The sequence below is a fragment of the Gallinula chloropus genome, assembly GCF_964237585.1.
Source record: "Gallinula chloropus genome assembly, chromosome: 16".
In the NCBI taxonomy this organism is placed as follows: domain Eukaryota; kingdom Metazoa; phylum Chordata; class Aves; order Gruiformes; family Rallidae; genus Gallinula; species Gallinula chloropus.
This window is the reverse complement of record NC_140101.1, coordinates 9,475,462-9,498,717: the sequence shown is the minus strand read 5'-3', so window position 1 is coordinate 9,498,717 and position 23,256 is coordinate 9,475,462. Positions and strand designations below refer to the sequence as shown.

The window sequence follows — 23,256 nt, the reverse complement described above, 5'->3', positions numbered from 1 at the left end:
TATTTCTAACAAAATATATTCAGAAGCACTGCTATTTATGCATGCTTAATAAAAGGACAGCTTAGAAAATTTGGTTAGATTTTGAGAGTTGAACGTGTAACAAGTTTGACTTCACATTTGGGATTGAATAGAAAATTTCTAGGATAGCTGTCCCATACAAATCTCATTTTCAGATTCTTTTGTTGCATTTTGAAAGCATACATGAAAATGTATTTAAAAATTCATAGCCTTCGATTTGCCAAATTTAATAAGCCAGCAGCAACCTGAACTTCCATGATCTCTTGGGTGCAGCTACCATGACTATGCATGAAGATCTTTTATATGCTTCCATTTTTATTAGCCTACCTTTCTCTGTTCATTAGTCAAAAACATTGTTTGAAAGCAAAGAATCAAAATACTTTTAAGAAACTCCAAGTGCATCAACATCACAGACTTTATTACCATGTTGTAAAGTGAGAAATCTCACATTCTGGATATTGAGGCTCCTGTTCTGGAGATATTCTCTTATGAAAAGGTAGACTATGGATAATATTCAACACTTGTAGAAGGCTATGATTCATTCCTTATAATAAAGTAGTAATACCTTGCAATTCCACAACTGAACATCATTCATCCCTAAGGAGTCCAAAGCAATTAAGTAACTTGCCGTCTACAAGAATTATTTCTGTGCCCCTGAAATCCAATCAGTGTTTTTGAACGTAAGGCAGCAGCTGTTCAATCTTGAAAGACAACTGCAGTTTAAAAAAAATGAGACTATATGAAAAATAAGCATGTTTAACCAAAACAGAGAAATTTGGCAGAGTTGGGGCAGGGGGAAAAGTGTGGAGCAGAATAGCTATGCAAAGAATGGTCTATTACACTGGTATCTGTTACATTCATGAAGCATTTTTGGTATGTGGGTCACGATGCCTGTGTGGTACCTCTCCATTTCTCCCCTCTCCTGTATGAGGATGATTATGGAGCCTCAGTGTCTATGAGGGAGAAGCAGACAGATTTCCAGGAGAATGAAGATGACAGATGTGAAGCAGCTTGATGCTCAGCTATGGGGTAGTTTCCAGCACTGCATCACGCTACTGTCATGAGAGCACAACGTTAATGTGCTCCCAATCCACTCAAAGGCCTTATCTGGCCACATACACCTGGATAATGGATGCCTTTTGTTACCAACATGCCAGCCTGTCTCCTTGGGAGCTCAGAAATCCCTAGAGGATGGGTTCTTATTAGTGGCTCTCTTCCCAGGGGTGTTTAAAATCAATTATTTGAATTCTCAAGCTACAATAGACTGCAGTACACTAGTATAGCAAAGCACAAAGGCAAATCTCTTTTCTATCTGTCTCCTGAAATTTTGCAGATCAAACCACTGGATTTCATTGAATGTGCTACAGTATTCAGGCCACTGCATGAGCAGAGGTGGGACACTACAATTACTGTCTCCTGCAACTACTGTGATGTGATACTGACAGTAAGATATGGGATAACCTGGAGGAATCTAGGAGATATCACAGGATCAGACTTACTGCCCAGATCTCCAATCCAGCATGACAGTTTTGAGACTGCTACATAACACCTACACAAGCATCATCTTCAAAAATTGCTGGAAATGCTTTTCTTTTGAGATCAGGTAAGTGACACACTGGAGACTTCTGGGGACTCCAGCACTGTGTGAGCATTAAACCTCTCAGACAACTTGGATGGAAGCCCATCTCCACAGGCAACTGTCCTTGTCTGATACTCAGCTCCAACCTACCAGCTTTATGTTGTGGCTGGCTTGGGCTAAAAGCAGAGGTGCTGATCACAAGTGAGCAGCAACATTGCAGTAATCAAGTCACAATGCTTGGAGTCAATCCAAAATCCAGATTCTCTTCAACTATGCAAAGAATGTTGTGTATTTTTTTAATTTGTCAAGATTTATGTCCTTCAATGAGAAACTATTGCACAAATAAATGAGTATTAAATTCTGTTTGAAGTGTATTTTTTCAGATTGAAAGAGTTTTTTCCTTGGCATTTCTAATGATATATTTGCCAAAGCTTCATTGTTTTCCATTTTCAAGGGCAAGTTCTCCTGTGATAAAACAAACTTAGATGAAGAGGAGGAGAGGAAGCTGTCTATTAAACAGCTAGGATTTCATGGCAGTAGAAAAGCATGTTGCAAAGGCCAGTGCAGAGAAAATTCCATTAAACTTCTTATAGTGGGATCAGAGGATGAGAAGGATCAATGCCCTATCGTGAGTGTGAAGAGGCAAGTGGTGATGCTGCACAGACAGCAAAGCCTGAGGATTCCAGCTGCTCAAAATTGCTAAACACAGACCAACACAGAATCTGGCACAAAATATTTTTGTGTGTCCTGCTATTTGTGGGATCATCTTTACAAACATCCAGGGGACGGCTAATTTATTTCTGAAAATGAGGGCAACTCAGAATTTTAGCACGACTATTACTCATTTGACAAAAATCTGTGCCCTCTAATTAGCAGATTTCATATTCAGATGAGCTGTTCATTTCAGATTGCTTATTTTTTGAGATGGGGCTGTATTTTGGCAGAGGCGAAATGATGCACTTCAGAACTACAGTAATAGTAATACTAAAATTATTCCTGCTGCAAGTTATTTCAGTTGCCAAATTATGGAGTGACTGGAAGGACCAAACAGAGATTACAATTAATCACTACTATGTAGACCACATGCAAGGCCTGCTCATTTGCTCTGTCTCGTTAGTGAATACTAATAAATGATTATTAAATTAACAGCAAACAGAAGCAAAGAACTTTAAATCCCTCATTTCACACCTAAACCTTTACTAGTTTGAGTTTTGGCATTTTAACAGAAAAAAAAGTGGGAGAGACATATCAGTCCACCTGTTTCTTCAAAGTCATGTCTTGATAAGGTGGAAAATTAAAAATACCCAAACAGTTCCCACCAACTGATCTGAGTGCTTTGAAAGATACCAATTAAAAAAAACCAAACCACAAAGTGTACCATCGTTCAGCTGCTTCCCTTTATCCAACAACTCTCCATGAGGATAATCATGTTAACCTGACACTCCAGTCTCTGGCACTGGATGCATAGAAGAATGACTCTGAGAGACCGTGGCTTTTTAAATATTACTTCTGGCCATTCAGACAAACACAGATTGGTCTCCTGGGAGACAAGAAAACAGTGAGAGGTGAAGTTTGTGTGAACCACAGGAAAAATTTTCCCATCTAATGGACCTCTGGATCTTTTCCAGCAATTCTGCTTTTGTAGTTTCTGATCCGAGTTTTTATCCTGCTCCTGCATTCTGCCAGTGTTCAAAGGGAGAAATAGATGGGCCTGGAGCCACTAGCAGTAAACAGGGATCTTAGAACAAAGAGTTTGCACCAATCCAACTACTAAATCTGAGCAGCATTAGAATAATCCCAGTGCAATAAGAACTGTGATGGCAGTGAAGTGGGAATCTGGAAGTAGCAGTAATGTTGCAAAAGCATGAACAGGAAGAACAGTAATTTTGGGAAAATGGTTTCCATAAACAAAGCAAAGCTGATACTTGATCCAGTAATGCAGGGCATATTCATGTCACTTAGACAATAATGTCCTGAAATATCTGTGTTCCTATCATTCCTTTAACTTGCATTGCACCCACCTCACATATAATGACACTGAAATTGTGTTTAAACTTGATGGCAGACCTCTCCCAGAAGGCTGAGTTCTCCTCCACCCCACCACCACTGTGATGCCTCAGCAAACTCAAGAAACATATGGTGCCTGCTGAGACAACATCTCCAGCTCACAGCTCCCTTCCAGACTCTCTCAAGAGTTCCATGGGTGTAGAATGGGGTTGTTGATCTGTGAACTGGGTGAAATGGTATCTGAGCATCCTCTTTTTTTGGGCCCTATCAGAAATAGACAGCAACTTACTTGTATTTGCGCATGTATGTGAGCTGTGAATCCAAACCTGAAAAGTACTTCAGGATGGTCACATGCTGAGAAGGGACCCTGCACTTCACAGAGCTCTCTTCCTACTAGAATAAGCTATGTGGTCTGTCCAGCTAGAAAAGCTACAGAAGTTGGAGATCTACAGCACAGGAGCTCAAGAATTAGTATTTGTGTAGTGAAGAAAAGGCTAGCTAGGTGCAATTCCCCAACTCAATTCTACTCTAATTTTCCTCCTCATTCTCCTCTAGTATAAAACACTATCAGTTTCACAGAAATGCCAGGGTTTATATTTATGTATTACATTTAAATTTACATATTTCTTACCAGAAGACTCTTTCCCAGGATGTTTTCGACAAGCTTGAAGTCATTGCGTAATTGTTTGCTCTTGGAACTGGTGCCTTCCATCTCCTCATCAGCATAAAAGCGGAAATACAGGGACTCATCCTTAAATTCACTTTTCTCCAGGACTGGAAACAATATATATGAAATGCATATATGCATTTACACAGAGAAAGAGAGAAACAAAAAAAGAAAGTTAAAAGAAAACTTAAACATTTCCCCAGTCTTTACAGAGCAAAGACCAGATGCATCCTTATCATGTAGCTATTCAGCTGTTCTTTAGCACAGTACTTTAGGGGTATCCCTTTCCTCACAGAGCACAGTAGCTCATGATATAATGTCAGACCTCCCTGGCATGTAGAATATATATAAATGTGTAAGATCCTCTTGGAAGGGAAATGCTACTCAATTCCTTAGACTCCTTTCCCATGTCAAAATTAACATGGTAAATCTATAAAAGGAGCAAAGAAGGGTAAAATGTCTGTTTAAAGGTAAGTGAGATGGTTTAATAGACTATGGCTTTTCAACCTAAAAGGGAATTGAGAGCAAAACGAGATCTATTAAATTCTGGAAGGTACAACAAACTTCTTTATCATATTTTCAAATCCAAGACCTGGGGGCATCAAACAAAAGCATCATTAAGTGGCAATTTTAAATCCTGAAGGACAACTTCCTCATTTGACATGTACTTGTACGAAGCAGCTCTGTGCCAAAGGATGCTATGAATGCCAAAAGTTTACATGGGCTCAAACCAGATCAATTGTTTAAAAAAAAATTTTTAAAATTCTTATCTAGTACAATTCTTATTAGTTATTTACAATAATCTGCTCAAAAATACTATGCAAAATATAAACAACAAATGATGAGTTTTATGACTAAAACCGGATGTTTCATTGGACAAACTATGTTTTCCTCTTAGGACTTTGTATGTGCTATTTGACCTGATACAGATGTGGTTTGTCTATTTTCCAAGTTCAGCAGCAGCATCACTGGGGATGGGTGGTGTCTAACCTGGCAATTTGGCACTTCAGATTTGGGAACACCAGAGATTCAGCATAGAGGATACTGCTTGTTATCCAAATGACAAGAACTAGGTAATTTTACTTTGTACCTGACATTTTTTTTTTGTGGTATTTCAGGACAGTATTTAGCTTGTGCATTGATCTGACAGCTCTGAAAAGTGAAATAACATTCTTCAAGGTAGAGCCCGTCTAATCGCTTCAGGGCTCATCATTAACTGTTAGCAAGGGGATTCACTTGGGAAGATACTACTAGGCTTAGATACTTTGTGTAAGCTCAAAGACTGGTTTTTAGAAGGACCTGCTGGGATGCCTACAATTGTATATGTGTCAGCATGTATAGCACAGCCTATAGAAAAGGGATTTTCAGACAGTCAGCTAATCCCACTGAAGTAAGAACTCCATTAATTGGCGGTGGTAAGTAATAGTGCTGCGTTACCATGATGCATGAAGCCGTTATTGCAGAGTCCAACACCCAGTGCAACAGCTTCCTCCCGAGTCTGACAGTCTCCCTAGAAACAAGAGGATGAATATTACATCTCAGACAACTTCCTAAGCTAAATTATTCCCCTTACCCACCACAGAGCTTGTCGCTCTGAAATTAGCAGGATGTTCTCTGTAGCAAGAAATTAAAATAGCTACCCTGTTGCCCAAATCCCATTTGCTCCTATATATAGCATCCCTTGCCTCCTACAGGAATGAGGAGGACAAAGACCAGGATTCTGGAAAGTAGTTCTTTAACTCACAAAGGAGCATAAAATCTCAATGTACAATGTAACCATCATGTCGGACTTCAGGACCCATTAGCCACAGACAGTAAAGCTCATTCTCAGAGAGAAGCTGAGATATCTTATCTATATTCAGGAAGAAAAACCTGAATAAACCCAGTGTATGTGAACTCCAGAGTTCAGGCTGGTTAAAACTAAAGTGGCATTCTTTTCTTACACAGCAGATCTACGGACAAAGGCTTCTGTTTCTCACTACCTGAAGCCTTCAGTGTGGTATTTCATAACAGGTACCAAAGGTGACATGCAGATTTAAAGATTTACCTGAAATGGCAGCGTTAAGTTTTGCATCTACAATTCCAATTCAGCTCAATACAAGTATCACCTAGCTTTCTCTACACACCTGCTAATTTGCAGCCACAAGGGATGACTTTACAAACATGCTGGTTGTACTTTTTAGGCAGACATGCAACTTCTAAGTAGTGCTGGTAAAAACCAGCAGGTGCTATTGCTCTCACCGAGATAAAACCATTGCTAACGCTGTCACCTGATGCAAGATTACCTGCTTCCCAAATGGGCACAAGAGAACCTGGGATCTGCTATCTAAGAGCAATTTCAGCACATTACTTGCAGTCCTACCGTTTTGGAAGCTGTATCCTACACATACCTTCTTTTTTCTCCTCCATGTGGGACAAACTAGATATCCCGAAGCTCTAGCAGCAATTGCAGAGTGGCATACTGACTTTAAGTAACCCAGCTTGCAGACCAAGAGCCCTCTGATCTTGTCAGCAGAACATCAGTCCTACTTGAAGTCTTACTAAGGAGAGCAGTAGCTGCTTGCCAGGCAAATACCAGCAAAGAACAGTGCTATGGTGTAAAGTTACTATTTTATAAACAGGATCAGCTTTTGTCAGCAGCACTACTGGCTTTGGTAGAAGAGATTTTCTCAGAGAAGGAAAAAGAAAGAGGCATGACATTTACAAATTGAGAACTAAATACTGTTATGTTAGTAAGAAAAAGACCAGTTCCATGGAGGAACTCCATGATTATGTAATCACACAAGAAAAGTGCTTTAATAAACCTGAGATTTAACTTTTACTATAAACTAATTTCAAGTCTTCCTAAGTCTTTCCTTATTTTCATCATCCTGCCATGTGATGATTCTCAACGCTCATCTCTGTGTTACTTTATAGGATAAATGGGTAGTTTATTTTACAAAGGCTGGGACTTAAAAATCTAATTTATTCTTTCAACTGTAAATAAACTGGAGGAGAAATGCCTTCTAATATTATTCTGTTAACCTTTAGCAATCACTTTTGTTTTAGGGAACAAAAGTCCTACGTAGAAAGTCTTTAAACCAGACCTGACAACTTCTGATGTTAACTTGGCCACAAAACACACCCCTAGCAAAACAGCATTCTCTAATTATAAAATATACTTAAAATAGATAATTGCACCTCACCTGTAAGTATTTCTAAATGTTATGTGGCAATTTTTTCAAATACAATGAAAGCAATAACGAAAATCTTAAGAGAACCACTTAGAATAAGTGGTTTAAGGATTAAGCAACAATCTTGACAGAACACGGGTCTCAACTTTTCATACAGAAATCGTGAAACTGGATGCACTAGTTTTGACAAGATAATTTAGTTTTATTCAAATACAATCACTGAATTTGAGTCAGCAGAATTATAGAAACAATTTGCAGTCCATACCATGGTGAAGAACCATGTCCAGAGCACGCTATTTTTACTACAGCCACTATGACTATTATTATTATTATTGTTGTCTAGTAATGATATGTTGTCAAAAGCCCTAATCATGGTCCATGGCTGATTGTTTTGAGATGCATAAGCCCAGCAATTAAGATAGGGCTTCTGACCTAAATTATTTACAACCCACATGTAGGGGAAAAGAAAGCAGAGGAACACAGATACATTAAGAATACCAGTCAAACTATTTTAAATATTTTGTTGATATCAGGGAAAAGGAGAGTTTTAAGACTATGAGGTCCTCCTTCCAAGTGGGAAGGAAAGCTAAGATAATGCAATGCACAGGAGGTGCAATATGTACTGCAATAGAAAGGAGAAATGGTTGGATGGATGTATGGAACAAAAACCAAAGAATATTACCAGCAGTTTTCTACTTCACATTTGTCCTTTTACTTCCATTCTATCTTTTATAAAATTGGCATTTTAAGTTTCTTAGACTTAGAACTGGGGATTCAGCTGGTAATGTTTCACCACAGATCATTTCTGGAGGTCTGGATATAAATTATGAGCCAGATGACAAAAGTACTGGTTTCTGTGGCAGCGCAGTCTTTTGGTGCCCCCTCAGCAGCACCTAATACTCTGAGATGTACAAGAGCTTTGACATTTTTAAGTGAGGTGTTTATTCCTTTTTGTTTTCAACCTACTGGCAGTGGGAGAAAGATTAAGTTGTACAATGAAGTTGAAAGCATCCAGAATCAATGACAGAACAAGCCCTTTTGCTTCAAGGATTACTTTTAAATACACATAGGGACCATAGTATAATTTACAGACACTTTCAGTCTAAATCATGGATATAGATCAGACATTTCTCCTTTCAGAAACTGACTGCTGAAACTATTTCTCTGTTACATCCAAAGGGTGATGAAAGTAATGCCTATGGAGAAGTCTAATACAGCATTATGTTTTCCAGGATTTGACTTTGTGCCTGTAAGAGAAGCATAAATACTTCTATCTCCAATCAGCCCTTTACGCTCACGTGAGCTTCTCTGCACCACCATACTTAGTGCTTTATTTCAGTGTCTCATGTACAATCTTCCTAAAACATATTATGGAGATAACCACAATCGAACCCAGCTATTGTGAAGAGCTATAAACAATAAAAAGACATCTTCAACTTATTAATAAGCTTGACAGTCAGAAGTGCTCAGCTCCTGCAGACTCCTGATGCCTACAAAGCTATAAATGCACTGCACATCTAATAATAGAGCTTTTAAGACTATCCAGCCACCAACTCTTGAGTGCATACACCACATAGAGGATAACAACATACATCGCATTTCAATACAACTGTTTAAATGTACACAGGCTTAAGCCTTGCTGTGGACCCAACTTATGTCTTCTCAGAAGTATAATAGCAAATAGTTTCCAGGTAGGAGGATCAGAGTACAAAATACAGTTGATGCTGGTTTTTGGATTATAAAAGAAGTTCTTACTCTTTTGCTCTGTTCAGTTTCATGGATTTTGTAAAGGTCAAGGAAATGAAAACCAGATTTCTTATCAGGGAGGGTTCCCACTGACATTTTAGTCTAAATTGCAAACAGACATGAGTGACACTATCCTTCAAGGCAGTTATTCCTATGCCACTAAATAGGAACAATAGTACTCACTTTTCTAATGCACAATTTCTAAGCTAAAATAATGTTGTAAACTGATTGTCAGAAATAGAAAGAAATATATCCCAGCATTTTTGTGCAATAGGTACTTATCAGATCAGACATTATCACCAAGATTTTCAAGAAGAGATGCCTACTGTTAAACTGAAAGGTAGATAGATATTTGAGCAGTTAAACAAATGCACCACTCTGCAAAAAACTGCGTATTCCTTAGCTCCCACTGAAATCTGTTGTTAGCTAATATGGCCAAAGTATGAAAGGTTGCTGAAAAATCTAGTACAAAACCTCCAAGCAAACCCCCATGAAAATCATCTATGAGCAAAGATTGATACAGCCACATACAAAGGAATTCATCTAAGTCGTAGACAATGATTTAAATGTTTAATAATATTCCCCTTTAATTCACAGAAGAAAATTCCCTCATTTGTGCACCTGTATACACACACCCATGTACACAATATAAATTACAGACTCTTCTGTATCTTCCTATCTGGCTAAAGCACATTCTGGTTCAATCTTTGTGTAAATTCAGTAAACAAGAGAACTAACAGCCAGATTAACCTACCAAAATGAAGACAAATGGGAAGGAAATGAGGTACCTTTCCCAGACAAGAGCTGATGGTTTACCTTGCTATCCAAGTCTTTCTACTGCCTACAGCTCTGTGATTAACTAGCACATTGGCCAGATTAGCCTGATTACATCTCTCTTCTTTGGCCAAAGCAGACTTCATCCCCCCATCCTCCCCACCCTGCCCCCTCAGTATTCCATGAATAAGATCCCATTAAATCACATGTAACTGATACGACAGCCTCAGTACTGATATCCTTGCTCTCCTCTATGGTCTTTAACAGGAAAACAATTGACAACTCCATTCTCATCCAGCTATTTGGCACAGAACAAGCCTATTATCAATCTTATTAATGTAGGAGGATGTCAAATGCAATTACTGGAAAGGTTTCTGAAGGACAACATCCCTGGTTGTCAGAGACCTGATTCTCATTCAAACTATCCTCCTTTTATGTTATTTTTGACAGTACAGGATTTAATGTGATTGTGAATCAGTCAATCATTCAGGACAAAACCAGAATGTGCATTTGAGTTTATGATGGTGAGCAACATGGCACATTGTCCCTTTAAAATGCTTCAGATTATCAAAGCTAAATTTTTAATTTCCCAAGCTATAGAGTCTTCTCTGTAATTACAAGGTAGCTGTGGGCTAACTACAAAAACTACTGAAGATGATGGTGCAGTTGTTGGTATAAAGCCCCAGATTATTTTTTCAATAAAATTATACCACACCTATATGAGATTAAATGAGATCAATGTGGCTTTAAATGTCTTCAGAAAGATACTTCTCTTTCTTCACAAGAAACAGAAAAGATCACCGAGTACAGTTCACCACTCCTAGGGCTACCAAAGGACTTTCTGCCTCTTTATGCTGCCAAATAATAAGTTTTCCACATATCAACAATAACAGAAAGCATAAGACTTTAAGTTCAAAGAATCAGAATATGTTTTATTAAGTTCTCTTGATAAATGTGGCTTATTTACTTTTAAATGGAACTGAAAATCCAAGCTGCCTATCAAAGACTTAAAAATTTTCTTACCTGTGCAATTAGCCAATCCACTAGTTTACTTGCAGGGATTACTGATTTGTAGGTCTTCAGGTGGTAGTCACGGTCTCTAATTAAGAAAGAGAATTCAGGGAAAATCAGGATAAAAAGGTAAATGTTTCTTTTATATTTTAAGCCTACATATATTATTGTGACCTACTATTACAAAGTTGAGGAAAGCAGCAGAATTATAGGTGGGAAAAAACCCTTAGACTCCCAGCCACAAAGACCTAATCCAAAGATATGAAATAATATATCCATTTTCTCTGGAAGAAAGGACTAGTTTTTAAACTTGAATGAAGAAGATATTTCAGATCAATACAGAGCAGCATAATTCCTAATTTTTGTAGAAGTTGTTTCAAGCCATCTTCAGAGCTCTCATATTCCTGCCACAGGCAACCAGGCCGTTCTTTTCACAGATGTACTGAGCTGCTGCTTTATCTTGGGTTAAAATATTGCCACCATCAATTCTTCTGAAAATCACATTCTTCTGGCTGGAAGTGATCACCTAGTTTCCATCCTAAATCCATTTGTGTCCAGTTCACACTTAATGGCTCAGTGCCAGCCCCATCTATAAGCTTAAATAGGTCTTCTACCCGTCAATGTATTCACATACAGTGATGCTACATGTTCCCTCTGTGCCCCTTTTCTGAGGCTCACTGAACTACACACCTTTCAGCTTACTCTGTCAGGAGACATTCTCCTAATTGTCCATAATCATTCAGGTTTTACTTCCTGTAGCAAATTATCAGAGAGTAGCCAGATGCAAATAGAGTACACCACGTTCTTTTACAGTGTTAGATAATTTCAGCCATTGTAAATAAAAGAAGTGTATTTAGGTCTTGTAACACAACTTGCACCATCCCACATGCAGCCCTTGCAGAGAGCAGCACCGCTCCTGAAATAAGGAAATGAACCCCTATTGTAACTAGCTGCATTTAGCAGTTTTCTTCCACTCCTCAGAGCCACAGAGAGAATTGATGTTTTTAGACTTTCATAAAATACTTCTAAAGAATTTTGATACAAATATAAGAGGACTGTGTGGCTCCGGACATTGGGCTCTAACACCTTTCACCCCCAGGTCACTGGATTTAGTCCAGCTCATGAAGGAATGAAAAGCTCTTTCCATTTTAAGGCTGTTTACTGGCCCGTGTGAAATAAGTTTGGTGGTCTTGATCCAGTTCCTAGTTCCACATCACAAAAGCCATTACCACAATTAATTTGCATTAATTGGCTCCCTCTTGTTGAAAGTCTCAGTAGAGAGGCCAAATGCTGAATGGCTATGAAGAATTAATTCCTCCCTTACCCTTGGAGGTGGTCCTTCTATTTCAAGCTTGAGGTCCACTGGCCTGACTGTGGGAGGAAACTTTCACAGCCACTGTGACTGTTTTACAGTCCGGATGTATCTATACAGCAGCTCAAGAGAAGACTTTATTCTTCAGTTCAGTGAAAACAATCTCTTTCATTAGCACCACACCTTCTGATATTTCCTTTTCTCTAAATACTTAAAATCAAACCACCATCTAAAATTCATCCTACTCATGTTTTCCTTTCACTAATCATCTAGAGATACAAATATGTTATGACTGGCTTTTGTAAATAAATGCAGCAGAAATGCCTGTGTCTTTGCAGAATGCAGAGGATGACAAATTAGAAAGGGAAGCAGGACTTTCAGAACTTGGGGAAACAAAAAACAAACCCAAAACATGACAGCATTTCCAGCAAATATGTGTCCCCAGAACAAAAAGCTTTCCTCACAGTGCTTACACACATTTTTCGACTTGTCTTCCAGTAATGTGCTAAACCCAGCACAAAACTGTGGGAGTTTTCTGGACAGTTTCTCCTCTCACACTCTTATCTTAAGAAAATATGTTTTTGAAATGTCAGAACAATAAAGCAAAGCATTAAAATATTGAGTACTAATGAGTAGGATTTTCCAGATTGTGAGAAGGAACTCCCAACATTTTAATAGAGATGCTGACATAGAGCTAGAGTTTTGAATAAGCTGGCATCAGGACCTTGGTCCAAGGCCCAGTCTTACACCACTTGCACTTAAATGTTTGTCAGGACATTTCAATGTTAGTTCACTGACTTTTCCCCCCATTTAAATCTAGGCTGAACAAAAGTAGAGTATGACTCATAGAATGTTATGCAGACCCATGAGCTGCAGGTGAGTAGTCCAACACAGATATGGGGACATTTTGGCAGAACCTTGCTGCTTCACAGAAACCAGAGCAACATAATGTTCTTCAGAGGACCTGGCCCATCTACACACTGAAGTGTTAAGTGGGAGCAAACCCTCCCACCCTCACAGTTTCCCCAAACTAGATCAGAGACATATTCAGAACCTTCTCTACATCTAAGATTTTTGAATTTTTTTTTTTTTTACTTTTTATCTATCACCCCCCACCCCGTAGCATGCTTTGTTTCCAGGGGGGTATATCAACTTGTCCTCAAAGTACATCTGTGTGAGAATATACTTAAAGAAAATTATAAAAGCAAAGGCTACATGGGAACTCCCAGGTTTCCAGGAAAGACAAGTAAAATAACATTCCAAGGTTGTCAAAGTAACTGAATTTGGAACTTTATGATTGCTCCAGATCCTCTTGGCACACACATCTGCTGCTCCAAGCAGTTTTGCCAATTTTCTACAAGGAAGGTTGGCACCAGAAAAGTAGGCCTCATCAGCCTTGTTAGCATGATTGCAGGGATCAGCAGTCTGAAGATGCCAGGTAGAGCAGTCCAAAGGCATAGCTGAAAGCAACAGGCTTTGCACAACTAACTTGGCTACAAGCTAGCTCCTTTAGGTTAACATTTGGGTTGTCAGAGGCAAAAAGACATGATAAGAAGACATGAAAGTATGATAGCCGAAGAGATTCCGTATTCTAACAGGGAGATAAAAGGAAGAGTAAGTAGGAAAGATGGGAGGAAGAAGAGCCTGAACATACTGAGAACATAAAGTCTATTGAGGAGGATCCTAAAACTTCTGAGACGCTGCTATTTTTCACTGTATATATACAGTTCATCTTCCCACTGTCACTAACATGGATTAATCCTGATATTAAAAGATTCTCCAGCTGGGATTCTGTTACAAAAATATCGCCTGTGGTAGTTATTTTATCCTTGTTGATCCCCTGAAGCGTAAGACTCCATCCCTTTCCATTTGTGGGTACCCTGAGGTCAGTGAAATTTCTTCAGCTTCACTTACCATTAATCTAACTCTGCCTGTGAATTGCCATCCTAAGGGATGAAATTTGTATACACAAACACACACATGCATATACACAACCACTTTGCCTACCAAGGGCTGCATCACGCTTTCCTACTCTCTCCATACCCTTTAGGCTAACTGAAATCTGTACTATTGTAGAACAGTTATTCTGGGGAAAAAACAGAGATCTAATTAGGCAAATTCATGACTGATGAACTGTAACTCTCTTTGCTGCTAATTTCAGCATGGCAATGGCATCTCTCAGTGAAACATCTGTTGTACAACTCAGGGACAAGAGGTTAGTTTTGTTGAATTTGGGACTCCAGCCATGCCCACCAGAGGTTCCTCATCAGTTTTTTTTATGCAAAAATTATATTCTCTCGAGTAAAAATAGTTAATTTTCAATCACTCCTAAACAGAACACCTACATGTCTCAGGGTGCTTTCCATTATAGACCAAAAGTGTTCATCTGATGTCACAGTAAGGCAAAAACATCTGAAAATAATCTCCTGAGATCTCAGAAGAGAGTTAACTAGTTCTTGCAGATTATTGCAACTCTTTAGCATTTATTTGTAGAGAGGTAAGTTCTGAAGATTTCATCCAAAATTTTCAGACTTTTTTCAAATTACAGCTTCAGATTTAATCCACTTCAGTTTGGTTTTTATTTTGTTAGGATGCTTTGAATGAAAGAATCATAGCATCAAGTTGGAATCTGTTTACATCACTTTAGCATCTGTTTACATTTTCTATAATCTAAATAATGTAACAGCTACAACCACACTGCACAATCTGCCCTGAATCAGTAGTCACTTATTAATCACACCCACTTTAACTCACAGAAAACACCAGAGTAAACAAATAAACTTGTGCCATGCTAAGAGCTCTCATGAGCTGACAGAGGAAGTGAATGTCAGAAGAATGTCTAACACTAGCCAGTCACTCTCCCAGAGACCAGTTCCAACATCCTCCAGCAGAAGTACAGCTACAAATCTAAATTGTGGAGATAGAAGGGTAGTAAAAGAGTCAAGAAAATGGGGAAAATTACTGCTTATAACAAGAAAGAAGAAATATCTCAATAGTAATATTACCCTGTTTTAAAAGCTAGGTAGTATAGACAAGGGGATCATGAGGGTGAACTTACTTTACCACTGGTGTATATAGGCAGTGTAGCCGGCAGTAGAGCCTCACACCCTGAAGGAGGAAAGATGCATATGGTATTACCAGGTTTTTTCTTTTCAAAGAAACACTGGCTAGCTAAACCTAGCAAAACTTGGACACTGACATCTCTGCTCAGCTGGGATTATCTACTGATTAACTGTTTTTCAAAACAGCTCCCTTATCCTCTCGTCAAACATTCTTCTTTCCCTGCCTCCAGAAGCCAAAAAAAAATCTGTTCTTTTATCTCTAATCACCTCCATTCCAACATTTTCTCCATTAATCCTTCCTCACAATTAACCTACAAACTGTTATCCAGAAGAAGAAATCCAATTTATTAAAGTGTATATGGGCAGATGAACAGAACTCATTTGACATACAATTATGAGGAACAGCAGTTAAATATTGATCTCTTCTATCTCCCTAAACCATAATGCCCAGATTTTCAGCAGACATGCTGTATTATGGCCTACAATTTTCTTTTAAGCCCTTTTGCTACTATATTAGGATTGTAATCAGCAGTCTTGGCTGCAGTCACAACCGTATTGTTATTTATTGCTAAGTTCTCTTTCCTGTCCCTAGAGCAAATGACTCCTATGACATTAGGATGGATAACTTAATACAACCAAGATAAACAGCATTAAGGATCTCCTATACAACAGGCCAACAACATTCAGAGGTAACATTCAGAGGCAGGGCAAACTCTTTTGATGGTTCTTATGCAAATCACAAGGTTCCGACCAAGAATGACAATACAAACCTTGGACATGATGTCTTCCAATTCACTTCTTGGCTTGTACGTTCCATCATCATAGCGAAATCTGTACATCACCTGCTCATTCTTAAATTGGTGCTTATCTGAAACTAAAACATCAGTATGATAACTAAAATTAGTCTTTTCTCCCCTGTCATGTTCTTCACAGGCTAGTTGGTACAGCTAACACCAAGGATTTGCTGGTACCTGTCACCTTCTGAACTGAAAAAAAGACTCAGCTCTTCAAATTTCCCCTCATTATCTATATGTTTATGTGCACTTCTGAATAGCTCCACCAAGAAAAGCTGTTTTCTAAAATACTGCAGCTCAAGCAAAGTGGAAATTTCTTTCTTTTACCTTAGATTCAATTTATGTAAGGCTTTGGTAACAGTCCTAGGGAAAGAAGTTGGAACTGTCTGACTTTTTCCAGGATGTTTTGAACAAAGTGCCTGCAAGTTCCCACAGCAGTTATCACAGCACTCAAGTAATTTTTGCAGGTGTCTGAAGTTCTGCAACTCCAAAAGCAGAAAGTGTTGTGGTGGAAGGAATACAGCTCTTAGAGGTGGTATTCTACTATGGTTCTTGTATTTACTAGTGAATTCCTTCTAAAATTAAGTGCTATTTTTGAGGGACTGCTTTTTCATCCAGAAACAGCCATTCCACAGTAGGCAGTTAAAACCTTATTGGGTAATATACCGATTGGCTTTAAAGACAAGGACACAAAAGAGGTTTGTTTCAGTGAGATAAAGAACCAGTTCAAAAGAAGTACTGACCAAAATAAAAAAAGAGTTTAAAAACATAGTACTTAAATCTGTGTGAAACTGAGTAAGTAATAAAGTACTTTTCAGGTTTTATGACTCGTAGCCCCTGGTCTCAGCTTAATTTAATGGAGACCAGTTACAACTATGGTGAGGAGGAGGAAATCTAGAGAAGAGTAATCAAAGCAGACAACAGATATGATGGGGCAGTCACTGTAATCTTTCCTGCCATTGTAAGAGTGTAGCATGGCCAGATATTTGTGCTGCAGCACCCTTCAATATTTTGGATGCAGCATTTCACACTACAGACACAGCATTTGATGAACTGAGGAAAAATACAGATTTATACTATTTAAGATACATTTCAGCCTGAGTGTGATTAACCTGAGAAAACTAATTGCACTAAAAGACTCTTGCACGGAATGACTCAAGGCAATAAAATTGGGTTAGGTAGACTCAGAAGTACCAGGACTCAGTTTGAGATTCAGGCTGCCCTTTGCAGAGTGGTCAGGGTAATTATTTAGAAGGCAGAGAACAGAAATTGTGAGGACCTTCCCACATTACACAGGACATCCTTGTCTATGAATATTTAATTTGGATTCCTGCTTTTGGTGATATTTTTCCTTAAGTTCACAGAGGAAAAGAAAATGTGCAGGAACTGGTGTAGTATATCCTTTTGTATTACACAGCAATCTCTAAGCTCTGTAAGTTACTGACTTCTTTGTTTGCATGCGAGTCTCTAGAAAGCATTTTTTGTACCTGGCCCACAGCAGATCAGGTTCTGATCACTTCTGTTCTCTACTAAAGGTAACAGAACTTCCACATCAGCAGTCCCAAATAATAGCCAGAATTAAAAGAGATACAGAGGAAATGGAGTGACAAAACACAGAGCTCGGTGTTTAGCAATTCTCTATCACCCTGCTTCTCAGGCAGGCTGAAAGATCAGCAGTTTTCACCTGACAGTAATTTTATGCCAAGTGAAAACAAAAGATAAAAGATATTGCCTAATGTAGACCAGAGGTAAGGGCTTCAGTATGATGCTTGGTACATTAGGAGACACATAATGGGAAACTTCCACATCTAATGATTTATCAAATCCTCAAGGGATATTCCCCTTAGTAAATGCAGCGTTGCAAATACCTTCCCATGTCTAGCAATAACTGCCACTGGAGACACTAATATCAAGAACTCTAACTAAAGGTAACATTAAAACCAAACCAGATGCATTTTAGGGCATTTGAATAAGAGGAACACAAGCTCAGTGTAAAATCACACTACTGAAAATGTCAAAATATGAAGTTATGGCAAGGTAAACAGTTATCAAGAAATAACAAGTCTCAGGACAGCTTTTTGCACCAACAGTGAAAGTGTACACACTCAGAATGTAGGCAAGGGAGGGTGTGAGCACAGAAGAGCATTCTTCAGACAAATGGGGATCCCTATCCATTGGAGCCAGACTCTTTCAGTTCTCCAAAAGCCACAGTTAGGCCAAGTAGTCAAAAGTGTTCAGTGCCTTGGAGCTCATGCTCAAAGCCCTTCCAAGTCTCAGTGTGCCTGAAAGTGTGTCTTGGTGCCTGGGGCTGGAAGTGTATGTGCATGCAAGATTATGGTACTGCTCATATTAAATTTCTATATGTGTTAATTAAAAAGAAGATAACAGACATAATTTCTTAACAGTGTTATTGTCACCTGAAAGACAAGTTTGTGGAGCTGAGTTACCAAGAGATTAAAGCAAGACCAGCCTAATTAAATGGTTCCACTATTTAAATTGGTTTCCAAGAGATTGTATGGAAATGTAGACCACTGGTGACTTAAGACCTATATATACCTTATTCCTTTGATATGCATTTTGCAGCTAAACACACCTGCAAGTTGAAATTGGGGCATTTGCTGTTTAAGTAGAATAGGACTCTGTTGCTCTGTCTGCATAATGTAATATGAAAGTAATAGAAAACAGCAGAACAAATCTGGATTTAAAGGATGTAATAAAGAAATGCAGATAGTACAGAATTTTTTTTTAAAAAAGCACCCTGTGCTATTTTAGTCATGCAACACTTCTGTACACACTGCCCTACTCTTCCAAAATAGCTCCTCATCACAACACTTCGAGGTCATCTGCTGGGCGTGATGAAGAAATATGTTGCATCACTATTTTAAAGAGACATTCTTGCCAAATTAACTGGAAAGAACAAATCTGACAACAAAACCTCCATCATCTCTTTTCTTTATGACATACAGTCTCATGTGAAAGAATGACCCATTGTCTGGAGTCCCTCACTTTGCTGGTACCAGTGCATCATTCAAAAAATAATTAAAAAAAGCAGCCCTGCTTGACACTCCTTTGAATTGCTGATGTCTCATATGGAAAGCTGTATTTAGTGATCATTGCAGATTTTTAAAGACACAAAGTACAAAGGAATATGCACCTCATATAGTCTGCAACAAAGATGTTGCAGAAGAATCAAGCAACACCAATACTCAACAAGTCCTGTTTTAATGACAAATTTGCCTACTCATTAATGCCAAAAGTCATTAAACATTTTGAGGAGTTTATGGATATGCTACAGGAAAGTATTCAAACATCGTGTTCACATCATGTACGTGAACAGCTGCGGTCAGTTTTCCACTCTCACTTCCTAGGGCTTTACTGAAATCTGACTTCTCTTTATGGCATGGGGCACTCACCATGATGAATGATTCCATTTTCCAATAGTGCCTGTCCCAGGTTGACCCCTTCCTCTGGTTTGCTTATCTCTCCAATCTCTGTGAGCCATGATACAAACTCACTGCAAAGGAAAGCAGAACAATTAGCTTTTGCACTCTCAATGTAAGCCGACACATGCCTCTGCAAGTCATCAGCCAACAACAGGAGACTCTCTCCTTGAAGCAAGTGTGAAAACCTGTAAATTGTGATACCTCTACTAAGTGGCTTAATTTCCTACATTTCTGGAGGAAATGCCCTGCAAAAGATCCAGACCTCCTATCCATGACGTTTCCCACCATTCCCCTGAGTTCTCATCATAATCAGCATGCACACAAAAGGAAAGACCACCTGCTTGGATCTATAAAGATGCTGTCAAATCCTTATTTTACTGCACAATCCAGACACCCAAGGGAGAAAAGGAAAGCGAGACGAACTGATGAGCTTAAAAACAAGAAGTTGGACAGTAGAGAAAACAGCTTCTATCCAACCTACCCCTCCAAGAAATGTTCGTGGTCTGACTTAGCTACATATGCTCACATTTCTTCCCTGGGTGTGATTTCCAGCCACCACCACCCCCCAGTGATGTAATTGCACTGGCTTTAATGGAATCACAGTAAGACTGGGAAGATTCAACCTACTGAATTCAGGCACAAAGCAGTAAGAGAGCACAAGTCTCACCGACGGGTTAATTTAAGGTCATTTACTGGAGTTGATGCCTGGCAGATACTTAAATGATGCTTCTAATTCATGGACAAAAGGTGTTAAGTCTGCCTGCTCATGCAGCACAGAACAAAACCTCTCTCTGGCAAGGGGCAGAGCGGCACACATGGGGAGAATAAAAGGCAAAAATTGATAGATATGTAGGATGTTACTCAATTAGAAACAGTAAGTACAGCAAAACCGACACTGCAAGCCTGATGAATACAGCACTGCAATAACCCTTAGGGGGCTCAGTTGTTTGCCAGGTTAATTAGTGATTATATGAGAAATGTGTTAAATTCATAGAGAAGAACAAAAGGAATATTTAAAAAGTAGAGCAACATATGGGAAGTCTGAGTTCAATAAACCACTTGGGTGCCTGCCAGTGTGCAGAGGGTTGCTGCTTATCAAAACCAGTATCCATGCCTCCAATTGTGGGTTCTAAATGAAGTATTTTTAGTCTCTTCATGGTTATCAGAGCTGACTCATCTAAGCTGTAGGTAGCATTTGCATTTTGCCTTAAGAATAACAACAACAACAACTTCAATACTGGAAACTTTGCTTTGCTGAGATCCTCTGTAACAGTCATAGTGTAGGAAAAGCAGCAGAGTCTATTCAACTACGCATGGGGAATCCCATGGAAACCAGCAGAGTTTTGTAAAACTCCTGAAGCCAGAGTACTGTAGTGATGAGTCAGATTGTCTTCTAAGGAAAGCTCATTTGCAGTTTCCCAGAGAGTCTCAACTGTTTCTACAAGTACTGGAAAGCTGAAACAGAATATAAATTGCAGAGGGAGGAGAAGCACAATGATCCTCCACACCCATACCTAAGAATACAAGACACAGCCTGCGGAGTGCCCCCTCACAGATCTGTCATCAGGTTGAGTACCCCAGGCAGTTGCCCAGGTGCCCTACATGCAATGGGTCCATGGTGATTTACAGCTCTCAAACAGTGGTGCCCAAAACTGAGGTGGAACACTGCTACCCTGTTAGATTTCCTGTTGCTTTTATTTGGAACTGTGTTCCTGGGGCTTATTTAGATTCTAAACGTAAGGCAGTGTTCTTACAGTTTGAAATGGAGAGCCAATAAAGGAAAGTAACCACACACTACTGAAACTTCAGAACTATGGGATGGTTTTCTTAAAATCTACTGTAAGACTTCTGTGGTATTTGATGCAGTAGCAGAATCAGCAATCATTTGTTCCAAAGGCTTTAAAAGCACTGAAATGTGCATGATCCAGAAACATTCCCAGAGGGGTTTTAAGGCACAATCTAGATTGTTGCTAAAAAAAACCAGATAGCTCAAACAGTGGATGGCAAAGTTCCCTTCCTCTAGCTGTCCTAAGCAGTTCTCCAATATAACTGAGAGTGTCCTCACCTTCAGAGCTGCCATGCTCAGTTCTCATCTTGCATGCAAGTCAGGAGACCATCTCCCAACTACACCTCTTAAATTACAGGACTTAGAACAGCTGGGTTTCTACTCAAGCAAATCCAACCCATCCAGGTTTGCACAATCTGATCAGACACCTTTGGAATCTCCTGAGGTTAATACATCCTCTCTATTACAAGCTCAGCACAGTTCAAGGTTTTGCAATCAATTTTGTGCAGTGCTGAAAAGAAGCATGGCAAGCATATCATTTACATAAATTGGCACCAGCACACATCTCTCCAATTGCATCACTATTTACATGCCTAAATGCCAGTACACCTGAGGAGTGGTTAGAAAATTGGATTTGCACTCAAGCAAGTCAGTTGCTCAAGTTCAATAAACAGCCTTATAAATGAATGCATGTGTATTTCCGAAGATATTAGGATTAGCTCACACTTTTTGTCTGCAACTACATTTTATCTCTTGAATTATTAGATACTGCCTGATATCCAAAGGCCAAGAGCAAAATTATTTTTCATGGCATTAGTGTTACTCTCAGCTGCCTGCACGTAGCAGAAAACCACTAAGTACCTCTCAGCACACTTATCAGAGACTCCCAGGAGCATCTGTGAAAATGAACAGGTCACAGCCAATATACATTGTTCAGGGAAATCCCCAATCTCTGAGTCATGACTGGACTGGACTGATTGAGTTGCCCAGGGTAGTACCAACAAGTGAGGAAGTTATATCAACGGAGTTATTTTCTATACAGAAGGCTGGAACTTTGGCAGAAGCAATGCTTTTGTCAGAGATCGAGATACCTGTAGGTATCTCAGTCTCAGCTCAGTTACCCATTGGCAAAGTTCAGTCAAATCCTCACTACCAGAATGTCAGGTGGATGGCAAACAAACTGAGGGCAATGAACAGGTCAGGTTGAGAGGCACACAAGAAAAGAGACATTTTGAAAGAAAAAGTAGTAGCAGGAAATCCCAGGTAAGACTTGAGACTAAGTAAAATACCAGGGAATCCACAACAGACACATATGTATCAGAACTGAAAGAACCTAGGTTTTTGATCTGGTACTTCTTGTTGCATGGTAAATAGGAAATGCAGTACCATGCCTCCAAAGTCAGAGCTTCAAGGTTTCAATGTGAATCCAGCTGATTCAACTGAGGTGGCAGGAGGAATAAAAAGCAACCAAATCTCCAAATATTAAGATTTCATTTTTTGCATAGTTGAAATATTGCCAGCCTATGCTAGCAGCTTGTCAGGCAGAAAGACAATACATCGTTTCCACACCCTGTACACAAGGAATTCTGCCTGAAACTGCCATTACAGGGCCTGGGGGCGGGGAGGGAAAATGAATGGAAAATCTGCCTCTCGGAACTTTTTCCTCCCACAGCTGATCCTTTCAATCATAAACAGCTGAGGCAGAAAAGTCTTCTCAGGTCAACTAATGTGTCTCCCTGTGTGTCATACAGGACATTTCCCTATTGCTACCATATCTAATCTCTAATCTGATTCAACCACAGGGTCTCTCTTCTGCCTCATACATGTCATTCTTAAGAATCATTTTGTAACGTCTCACTTGAGTGAAAGAGGTGTTTTGCAGCC

The 23,256-nt window shown here is 39.2% G+C and overlaps 1 protein-coding gene across 1 annotated transcript in view; it reads right to left on the bottom strand.

The window, feature by feature from the left end:
• PREX1 (phosphatidylinositol-3,4,5-trisphosphate dependent Rac exchange factor 1) overlaps window positions 1-23,256 on the bottom strand; it is a gene marked incomplete at its 5' end in the record, with an annotated part of 161,044 nt that overhangs the window by 31,305 nt on the left and 106,483 nt on the right. Inside the window, 6 exons of the mRNA XM_084271342.1 lie at window positions 4,236-4,378; window positions 5,709-5,781; window positions 10,988-11,063; window positions 15,346-15,395; window positions 16,120-16,223; window positions 19,557-19,657. Of these exons, the coding sequence (XP_084127468.1) occupies window positions 4,236-4,378; window positions 5,709-5,781; window positions 10,988-11,063; window positions 15,346-15,395; window positions 16,120-16,223; window positions 19,557-19,657 (547 nt within the window). The remainder of the gene's footprint in view (window positions 1-4,235; window positions 4,379-5,708; window positions 5,782-10,987; window positions 11,064-15,345; window positions 15,396-16,119; window positions 16,224-19,556; window positions 19,658-23,256) is intronic.